Source organism: Theobroma umbraticum, unplaced genomic scaffold, assembly GCF_002168275.2.
Source record: "Theobroma umbraticum cultivar Fairchild unplaced genomic scaffold, ASM216827v3 scaffold_30.0, whole genome shotgun sequence".
Classification (NCBI taxonomy): Eukaryota; Viridiplantae; Streptophyta; class Magnoliopsida; order Malvales; family Malvaceae; genus Theobroma; species Theobroma umbraticum.
This window is the reverse complement of record NW_018397254.1, coordinates 1,175,541-1,186,302: the sequence shown is the minus strand read 5'-3', so window position 1 is coordinate 1,186,302 and position 10,762 is coordinate 1,175,541. Positions and strand designations below refer to the sequence as shown.

Genomic DNA, 10,762 nt, shown 5'->3' with positions numbered 1-10,762 from the left:
GGTAAAAAGTGCATGTACATGTCAAGTGATTGGGAGACTTGGTAAGAGCTGGTGCTTGGTTGGGTTGGAACATGGAAGGAACGCCAATGTACGAAGGCCTTTTTAGTGAAGATAAACATAGAAGTCCAAGGACAATTATTGCAAAAATGATATCAACAAAAAAAAAATGCTAAGAGGTCTCTACGTGTCATAGCTTTTACCTTAAAAGTTAAATCTTCCCACTGCTGGGCAGTTTAGCTACCTTCCATCCTGTTTTGTTCTCCAACAGCCGGAGCCAACGAAAGGTCCAAAGGTCGCGAGTCACGAGACAAACAGCCGATCCTTCATAGTTGTCTATTCCAATTCGAAGATGGATCTCTTACTTGATAAGCCATTCCATATATTTTATTCCAATTTTGGTGAAAGTATTTGATAAGCCAAAATTAAAGTGTAAAAATCTTCATCTAGTAAGGCCTTAATTTGGGAAGAAATTACCTCCATTTTACCTTCGATAATTTACCTACTTCCCAGGATGTAAAAGTTAAATTAAAAAGTACAAGACCATATTGCTTGATTGTTGGACATTGTAAAATTAACCCAAGGCTTCTTAAATAATGAATTGTCATCCCACAACCTAAAAAAAAAAAATAGAAAAAGGGAATTTCATTGCATGATTTGCATTTGTCTTCCCATATCACAGTGAATTTATTGCTGTTGCTAGACATATTGTTCACGTCGACTCTTTCCAGTCTAAAACATCAAAATTTGTCAACACCAATTTAACAAGTAGGGACAAAAGGTTAGGTTGTTGTAATTTCCTCGAGGAAATGAAAAGATTTTGTTCATGTGTTTCAACAGTTGCCAGCATTTAAAATATTTGAAGCCAGTCATTCCCCTACCTAATCTTGGGGAGGCTGTCGACTAAACTTTGATTGCTCTGCCCATCAATTGATAGCGAAATCCTCTTCATTTCCAATCACAAATTTTCAAATGTTTTTTTCATCCTAATTAAGGGCTGTTGTTATCAACAAAAAATAATAGCCTAATTTTATTTCTTTGAGAAAACAAAATGGCCATTAATAATATAATTCAAATGCTGTTGAACTTATATTTGTGCTGCTTGAGTCGTAACAGTGCCTTTTTTGTTTCCTTTTAATTCTTTGAATTGGTATATAACAACGTCAGTACTCGTCATGATAGCCTCACACTAAGAGGGTGTCCTCTAATTTTCCTTCCCCTCTTTCTTTATCAGCAGTGGCAAAGGTTATCATAACTGTTAGTTGGCAGTTTGTGGGCAGCTAAGATGAACCAAATGGTCTACCCATCTCCATGCATTTTGCCTTGATATTAATGCCCCTGCAACTTGGCTCATTAATTGGAGTAGCTATTCTAGCAAGACTAAAGCTTTTTGCCTTTTTTCCCATTTACTACAAAGAGACCAAATCTTAGTACTAGAATAACAACTTATAATAACAAGAATTACCAAATTTCTTTTAATCTTTATTTTAGGACCCCCCCAATTAGTGTTAGTTAAATAAGATCCACTCAAACTAATGCTTTTGAATTTTTTAACCTTATTATGGGAAAAATAAGACATAGACTGGAAAGTAAAAGACGAAGTGTGCATATTTTTTTTACTATGATTTCTACGTAGTTCATAGTCAGAAGAAGAAAACTTAGAGAAAGAGAGAGCACGTACAATTCCCTGATTTGAATTTTGTAGCATCAAATTCATGTTCACACCTTGTATTATATGCTGACCACGTGGTTAGACAGAAATTAAACCTAAGAAAACATTGAAAAAGTCGATGAGAGCTTCATTTCTCCTTTTTAAGTAAAACTTCAATAGATTGCTTGTTGCCCTGGAATTTAAAATTGGATTTCTACTTTTTTCCAAAATCTCTAAGTTTTCTAATATAATGAATCATAAATATATATAAATAACTCATATTAATTTAATATTGCAGTCAATAATAATATTTTTTTTGGATAAATTAATGGACACTAATGTGAAACACAATCACATTTTGCTATCACGAAAGATGAGTATAACTCTTGGGAATCTTTCACTGATCAATAGCTATATGCCTATTATTTCTTTTAAATCATGAAAACATTATGTATTTTAGATTGAATATTCGTGAATTTTTACTTATAAAAATAACTAACAATAATATATACGAGAGAGTGTGGAAAGATAAACCCATCAATGACATTATATTCAACTTAAAAGGGGTTTTAATAAAGTAAGAGAACAAGATATAATTAATTAAGCATTAACCTTTTGATTTAGTGGTGATTATAATAAGTAATGCTTTTCCATGTTAGTATTTTAACTTTTTGAATTCCCAACCCATTCACCCAATGGATAAATAAAACCAAGAAAAAGGTAAAGTTAAAGGAGAAGTTTGACATGGCCTAGTGTTCATATCAAGTAGTAAATTAATATTACATTCTAGTTAATTATCACAAAAAACCTTGCATTACGAAAATACAAAAGATCTAGAGTAGGTGAACATTGTCGACGAAATTCTGCCACTTTTTCATGCAGACAAAGTTCAACAATAATATCATAATATATAATATATGGTTCTATCATGAAATGTTTAAAGAAATGCATGGTGGGTCAATACTACTAATTCAAGTGAGATGCTAAGTTCATGAATCCCTTGATTACTGTTGTTATTTGGGGTAATGTTTTAAGAAAATAAATAAAAGGGTTTGAGAAGTACTTAGTATTAAACTCGTCGGTGTTTTTGTAAAATAAATATTGAACCTTATAATTAAAACCGAGTTTTTTTCTTTATTAATTATTATATAGTCCATTGCCCCGGTGGGCATGACTCAACTTTCAATTTTTCAAATCAATTTCCATAGCATTTAATATGTGGCAGTGAAGAAGTTATTCTTTCCCGTGACATTGTCGGGGATTTGGGCCTCACAATATTGATATAAACCTAAGTTTGCTGGCTTCATCCGCCCATCAATCATATGCCAAATTTCCAATATTTTGCCCCCTTGCATTTTCCGCGAAAGGTCATTATAATTCATTGATTCGCCCTCCATGGTGTTCCTGAGAGAAAGTTACGGCTCCTGGTGGTTGGCATTGGAAAGAAAATGTGGAGGAAAAAAGGGTCTGGCTATTCTGTTTGAACCACAAAAAAGAACAAGTGATTTTCTCTGCAATTATAGTTAAAATCTGACTATCTGACCTCCCCCGCCCCTTCTTTCTATGCTGTTTTCTTCTCCAAGCAACCCTAAAGAAACTTAAAAGCAGCAATGCAGCCTTGATGTGGTCAAAATGATGGCCAATTATTGTCTACTAATAGGGACCCCAAAATCATAAAATCAAAAGATATAGGATCGAAAGTTGATAAGAAGTATAAAGGAAATGGAAATTTGATTAATCAAAAAGGAAAAAAGGGTTTTGCTTTTATGATCATAGATTCATTTTAAAAGTATGGTAAAGTTCATATTCACACTTGAAAATCTTCGTCAAAGGCCGACAATTGTGCTGTCTGCTTTTTCTTTCTTGAAATTTCCTATCAACGCCACAAGGAATTAATTTTATTTTTTTGCCAAGAATAATTTTTTGAAAACCTATTGAATGAAATAAAATCACTCAACTAGCCAGTTAAATAGAGGATAAATCAGTATATTAAAGCTATAAGAAGACAAAAAGTTCACCACAACGAGGAGCTAGCTGGAATGCTAGATTTGCTGGAAGATATTGTCCTTTGCCAAAGTTTGTTTCTAACACGGTTTTAATTAATGGAATGGAATGCATTCAATTTGGAAACGATATAAAGTTGTCCTAATAAATGGCATAGTCGTAAATAGTTTTTATAGTTTTACAAGTTTACTCAGTTTGTCACTTAGCATGTAGAAAAATCAAGTCTCGTGAAGAAAATAAGTCTAAGTACATATATTTAATTAATACAGGGGGATTGGGGATTGGGGATTGTTTGTTAGTATAATGTATGTCTATAAATACCCTTAGAACTTCGCTTCACAATTTCACATATGCATCAGAGAGTCAGTAGGAAACTACATTTTTTTTCCTTTCTGACATATCCCCCTGGACAAGTTTCCGGCACTGTTGATCCATTTAGAGAGTGGTTTTTGATTTCTGGAAGTGAAAAGAAACCATGGGGAATTGCTTGAAGACATCCAGATCAAGGCAGCTGGTGGAAGAAGAGGAAATAGAAGAGCAGCTAGGAGAGATTCGTGAAGCAACGGGGTTTGAGAAGGGAAATGATGATAGTGGGAAAGGCAGCATAAAAGTGAAGATAGTGCTTACAAAGGTGGAGCTAGAGTGGTTTCTGCTGAAGCTGAAGAACAACAATGCAGGGAAGAGCTTCGAGGATCTTTTGGCGGAAATGGAGGAAGCCAGGTCGGGAAAAGCTGATTCTTGGAGACCTTCATTGGAGAGTATCATGGAGGACGACGACCCTGAAGAGCTTGGAATGGGCAGATCATGATGAAGCTTCAATCCTTCTTCTTACTTTTACCCCTTGTGCCTTTTGTAAACTACGACATCATCTTCTTCTCCTCTTTGAGGTTTTTGATTCCAGAACCTCTTTTTACTTGGGTAACTCGAAGTACGGCAGGATCAGAATCTCCCCTTCTTTTTTGTCTGGTCCTTTCCCTCGGGTGATGAACCAAGTTCCGAATGTTTCTCTCCCTTACTTAGCTAGGAGTTTTTGATATATATAGATTGAACTTTCTCCATTTACCATATAAACTCAGATCTTTTATTTAAGCTTTCTGAAGTTGAGTATGGATCTATGCATATGTACTTGAGCGGATGATAGATTTTAATGTTGAATATACATACAGTTACTTTAAGTAAAACTCCTGATATTTCACTTTTATGCCATTTCTAAGCTGTGTGCTCCATGGAATTGGGTGATGAAAACCTACCAAATCTGTGTTGCAAATCCTGGTTCTCCTTCCCCCATTGAGAGAGATGTGGAACGGGAGGGAGAGCTGGGTCTGGGGCCTGAGTACTGTTTGAGCTTTAGTTGCCCATAATATTAATGTTTTTGACTGTTGGCTGTTGAAACATAGATCGTGGCAGTCAATTGACAGTGCCAGAATTCATCGCCAAAACTAATGATCAACAACAACCCAACGTATCATAAATGTCCAACTGGACTACTGAACCTTTATTCCCTTCAAAAATTTTGACCATTCTTCAACATTTTACAAATAGATCACTGTTTGCGGACCCCTCGAAAAGAACGGAGACCTCCCTATTTGTCCAGTCTGGCTGAATTTACCTATTAGACCAGCAATAATTGTTAAGGGTAGGGACTATAAACAAGAAGAAAATGTGCATCTACTTAACAAATTAACAGTCTGAGGGATTTCGATAAAAATTATAATAAACTTTTACTGATGGCAATTCAAATTGTTTACAGCACCCATTGTTATTAGAGCTAATTATGTACTTACAATAAGCCTTAATGGTTACTTTCTCTTCTATAGTTCCATGGTTAGGTTGTCCAAAGAGACATGGTTGAAGGGTGGGAAAATGCATGGTGGTGGTGTGTTTAATAAAACAGCTCACAAAATCTCCGTGGTTTCCTGGCATCCCGACATTAATACAGAACTAAACTTTGCAGGTCGAATAAATTCTAGTAGGTTAGACTTTGGATCAGTTTTTCTAACATTTGACAGTGTCTTAAGCTTCTAAGTTTCCAAGTACTTTTCTCAATCAAAGACCGAGTAATAATCTTGATATTTACTATTTCCCTCTGATTATGATTGATTTTAGCAACCAAAGAAGAAAGTTCATAAGAGAGAGTATGTATAGATTCCTTTTCTCTCAATAGAGGTTGACTCGGTCTTTTCAAAATCGAAAATCAAGAAGAGAATTTTCTTCTACTGACCTGGGATTGAGGGCGTCATGATAAGTTTAAAAGTAAACCCCAAAAATTAACGCGTTGAATAGCTCAACTTCTGCATTGCATATCTTAGTCAAGGACTTAGTCCCAGTGATTAATTATTAATCTTAAACAATCAACATCGTTTTTTCTCTGGATTATAATCAACTGTGAATTCTTTCGACTAGTCCGGGTTCAGATTCCTTGGGTCAGGTTGAATCGCGTGCTCAAGAGCCAAGAAAAGGAATAACAAAACCTTAACCTTAATTAACCTATATTATCTTGTAAGAGAAACTGTAGTGTAGGTGTGAACTTTCTCTGCAACAAGCCTTTAAAATAGCCTCGCATCATCAAAGAACAAATGGTGACTTAGGAATCTTAAATAAAACCCATTACCGAGTATTTCTTTTGGGAATTGGAGGTTTGGTGATTTCTTGTCCTTAGCAAGAGATGTCAGATATGGGCCATTTGGACTAACATTAGGGAGATTGTAAAGAGGGGACTATGGGTTGGATTCCAACCTCGGAGCCCAGTCACCGTTGTTGACGTGGACATGAAGAATCAGTCTCGAACCAATTGGGCTAGTGATTGGGTTGATGTGTCAATGAAACTTCTGGTAGGCCCATTCTCTTTCCTCATCCATCACAAAACTGCCGTGATTTTCTCAGTGGGACCCCTTTTGTCCTATCACATGAAAAAGTGCAAGCAATCCCAATTGCCTAGACTTCTGTTCGATTACTTGGGAGTAAACTAACGACTTCTTTAAGGATAGAAAGGGGTACATCCACAGGAAAAGTCATTGGAGGGCTACATGTGAAGGGATGAGGGATCTCAACTTGGGGTGAGGAACTTGACTGCTTCATTCACTGACATCCTCACGATTCCATGGACATTTAAAGATTCTAAAGATAAGAAATAAGGTGTAATAGGTACCATAGGAAAAAGAGTAGGCCTTCAAATAGCTCTCAATTAGCGCTCATCAAATCATTTTCCGACTTGAATTTAGTTTCTTCATGAGCAAAACTCATTTTGGATGTCATTTTCTCTATACAAATAATAACAGCAATATGGATAAGCTCTGGGATTGGGATGCCATTGATTACCAGACGCCCTCCGTCCTGCAACAAAGTTGGCTTTCTGGTTTTAGCAGGAACATGGGCCTTCTCGTCAAGCACTTCTTTATTAAGAGTTTAGTCATGTTAGCTTGAAGGACAAAGTATAGACGTTGCAAGAGAAAAATTTTCTCTGGCTGAGCTTGTTTGGATTCTATATGACATGCCAAAGTAGAAAACAGAGAGTTTTTAAGTAATTGAATATCAAACCATTCATTTGGATCAAGTGTAGCTTATATTTTTACATGACACTTTTAACTTCTTCCTATCCTAGTAGTAGATCAAAAATTACATTCAAGAGAAAGAAGAAAACAGTGCCTGAATTAGTTCACCTTATGAAACTTTTGACAAGAAACCTGAAACGCTGAAATATTCTCTTAACGGTGCCTACTCTGCTATATGCTATCTAATACTTTTCGGGGATGCTATCAAGCGCTGGATTGCTACCAGGGCAAGGGGACACAACAATAACACGATCCTTGGGGAGGGCGACAAGCTCACGAGCTACATCTCTGAATTCAAGAACCCCTCCATCTTTGCATTTTGAGAGCAACCGAGCAGCTTCTTGCTTTGTCATCCTCACTTTCACTCTCATAGTTGCCTTGGCACCAAAACCGGTGGCGCCGCTGCTTTTCTGCTTCATATCCTTGTCATCTTTAACTTTGAGCAATGGTTTTGAACTTGAAAAGGAATCACCATAATAAGTCTTCAGCTTGCTTGGTGATCGCTTCTTACTCAACCCATCTCTGTAAATGAAGGTGGACGCACTGGTGGGTTGTACGAGTTCAAAAATTTCACCTGACAAAACTCTCTGGAACCAGGAAGGAAAAAAGGTGAACATCTTTTCTTTTTTGGGTGCGGGAAAAAAAGATGGGTTTTGTTTTGTTACACTTTTTGTAGTGATCATAAAAATGAGTGGTGCGGAAGCAAATAAATGTATGGTGAGTTTATATAGAAGCAGGGCAGGGGGGTTCTAGGCAGGAGAAATATGATTGGTGAGTGAGGAGGGAGTGTCCTTTGGGGCAACGTGTAATTCTCGAGTAGTAAATTTGGCTTAACGAAGAAGAGATGGGTCAGGGCGTCAATTGCACGAAATTGGGATACTGAAACTTCAGTTTAGTCAACTTCGAATTTGGAATTTAGCTTTGAATGTCATATACAGGGTCCCCCAATTCCCCCCTGTGCAGGCCAAACTATGGGCAACAATCATGATGCATTGCTTCTGCATCTGCTTCTGCTCCTGATACTTTTCCCTTTCTTTTCTCTGTCGGTTGTTGGAAGTTCAGGTGAGATTCACAAGAAATTCATGGTCCATGATCATCATTGAAACAACTTCATTCAAGTAAATGCTACAACTTTTGAATGAAGAATGAGAAGTGAGGAACCATATTCTTATTACACTACTGTTTCTTTTACCTTTGTAAACTTTTTTTTCCTTTTCTTTTGATTGAGCTTAGTCCCACAGTATAAATATAAACCAGAAATCAATTGAATGAACTGTACTTCTTTCTTTCTTCAGCGTGATTTAAGGCCAAAAAAGGCAAAAAGGAGAATGCAATTGACAGCTGTAATGCTTTGTACTGTCTTGTAACTTGCATGGAACACATTAGCTCACGAAGAGAATTAGTGAAAAAAAAAATTTAAAAACTAAAATTGGATCATCAAGTCAAGCAGAGACTTGGTGAGGAAAAATGAGTTTCTGAAAAGAAACTGGGCTTTGGCTTAGCTCATTTTGATGTTTACATTGCTACAGAGGCCTGAAAAAGAATAATTCCCGTTGGCTCTGACTCAGTCTTCGTAAATTGACATGCTTTAACTTCACACTGTTTGTTCCAATCTTTCTATTACATGGAAACGCGTGTTCAGGTTTTGAACTCTTTGTGAGTCAATGCCGTTCGTTTAGTTCCAAAACATCGTATCAAATGTTCAATTAACATCCTAATAATGTCCAAATCAATCTACTTTCCCTTTTTGTCCTTTTGGAGGGTTAAAAGGGAAAGAGAAGAAAAAACAAAGGCAAAGGTTTGCATCTATCTGGAATTTATTCATCAATGTCAGAAATTTGACTCAAACCCCTCGAGCACGTCTGGTTTTTTACTGTGCTTCGACCGAGAAGTTGACGTTAAGGATGGATTTCGATGGAGCTGTCATTGTCCACGCTTTCAGTTGGGTTTACTTTTATTCGGAGCTGTCATTTTTTTTAAATCAAACCAAGAGAGGAACTTTTTGGGCTTGGCCTGGACCATTGCAACGTGGACCTTACTGAAATTTCAGTTTACATGGACCCAAACAAGCGCTTCAATTTACTAGGGTACATACCTATTGTGAACTGTAAAGCCGAAAACTTGGTAAGGTTTTCCTTTTTTTTGTGCTTGAAAATTTTCATTTAGTGATTTATTAATTATGATATTAATTTTTTTTGTTTTGATGTTGAAAGTTAAAAATGAAATAGATAATGAATATTTGACTTAATGATTGATATATATTTATTGAGTAAAAAATTAAATTCAAATCTTTTATTTTCTAAAACTAAAAAAGAAATTAATGAATTTGTTGTCGCACGTCATTAATTTAGCTAGCAAGATGCAATACATCAATTTACTGAATGATACTTATAGTAATTAAGATCTAGATTATTAATTCATAATGCTTAATAAGGATTTTAGGAAAAAAAATATAATAAAATAAATTCAAGAGGAGCTAAGTATGATAAAATTTTCTTTTAATTCCACACTCATTTTTGACTTGTATCCAGAAACGAATGTTTCCCATGTCTTCTAAGTTTGTGAATAAAATATTACTAGTAATATAATAATTTGATTACAAGATTATACTGTCAAACTCTTTATTAGTGTTACTTTTTAAACATAATATTTTTAAAAAATTAAATAAATCATTATTATAATAATTGATTAATTCTTGATAATTAAAACATTACTTATCATTTATATCATATAACATAGACATAACATAATCGCATATCATAATAAATAATGGTTTATCATATTGACGTGACATGAAAACATACTTATATATATTTTTATTATTTGTGTTAATGTAACATTGATATAAAAAATGAAATTATATTTTGTAAAAATTTATTAAATTTAAAATAAAAATTAAAAAATTTGATTTAATATAATAAAAATATATAATTTTATTTAAATTTTTAATTAATTCAGAAACCTTTTAACGTATTACGTCTACAATTTTTTTCTGTCAACTTAAGCAACTTATCAGTTTTATAGCATTAAGTAAGAGTTACCAGTATGTTATTGTTCTATTATTATTTACACATTTGTCACGTGGCAACGGTGTCGTTTGGTTGATGACAGAAGACAATATTTATTTTTTCGCACTCTCCCCTGGAACATCGCCGCCTTCTCTTCTAGAAACCGAACTCTCTGAAAGCCATTTTTTTTTTATTCTTATTATTGAAAATCACCATCAAAGTTCTTGAGAAATTCCAAAGCAAAGAAAAACGAAAAGAGAGATGGGCGCAGCACAAGCGATGAAGAGAATCCCTCGCATCAAATTTCCTCAAAGACACCCCAATCCTTCCGGTCTTATTTTCTTCTCTTTACATATCCATGGATTCCTTGATTATTGCCTCTTTGTCTTTTCTTGTATTTATGATTTGTAATGTATTGTTGAATCTCTTTTTCTTTTCCCCATGGACTTTATAGCTTTTACACATACATGCTTAACGAAGCATTGATTTTTTAATCCGTAATCAAATCAAATTGTATTAAATCTGTTTGTTGATCAGGACATTGTAATGCA

At 35.0% G+C, this 10,762-nt stretch overlaps 2 protein-coding genes and 1 pseudogene across 3 annotated transcripts in view; 2 read left to right on the top strand and 1 right to left on the bottom strand.

Annotated features, from left to right (window-relative positions):
* Positions 1–3,877: 3,877 nt before the first annotated feature.
* Positions 3,878–4,833, top strand: LOC110420888 (uncharacterized). The gene has a single exon (XM_021434281.2). It carries the CDS (start codon positions 4,128–4,130, stop codon positions 4,458–4,460), a length of 333 nt encoding a protein of 110 aa, XP_021289956.1. The 5' UTR covers positions 3,878–4,127; the 3' UTR covers positions 4,461–4,833.
* A 2,308-nt stretch (positions 4,834–7,141) lies between these two features.
* LOC149527687 (uncharacterized) lies at positions 7,142–9,715 on the bottom strand. Its single transcript, XM_089784649.1, has one exon. It carries the CDS (start codon positions 7,884–7,886, stop codon positions 7,386–7,388), a length of 501 nt encoding a protein of 166 aa, XP_089640775.1. The 5' UTR covers positions 7,887–9,715; the 3' UTR covers positions 7,142–7,385.
* A 480-nt stretch (positions 9,716–10,195) lies between these two features.
* Positions 10,196–10,762, top strand: part of LOC110419444 (uncharacterized) — a 7,690-nt pseudogene continuing 7,123 nt past the window's right edge. The window contains exon 1 of the transcript XR_016351123.1: positions 10,196–10,542. The product of XR_016351123.1 is annotated as an uncharacterized LOC110419444 (transcript). The remainder of the gene's footprint in view (positions 10,543–10,762) is intronic.

Bases quoted from the DNA above. Each gene is read 5' to 3' on its own strand.
- LOC110420888 (XM_021434281.2), top strand. From the start codon at position 4,128: ATGGGGAATTGCTTGAAGACATCCAGATCAAGGCAGCTGGTGGAAGAA.
- LOC149527687 (XM_089784649.1), bottom strand. From the start codon at position 7,886: ATGATCACTACAAAAAGTGTAACAAAACAAAACCCATCTTTTTTTCCC.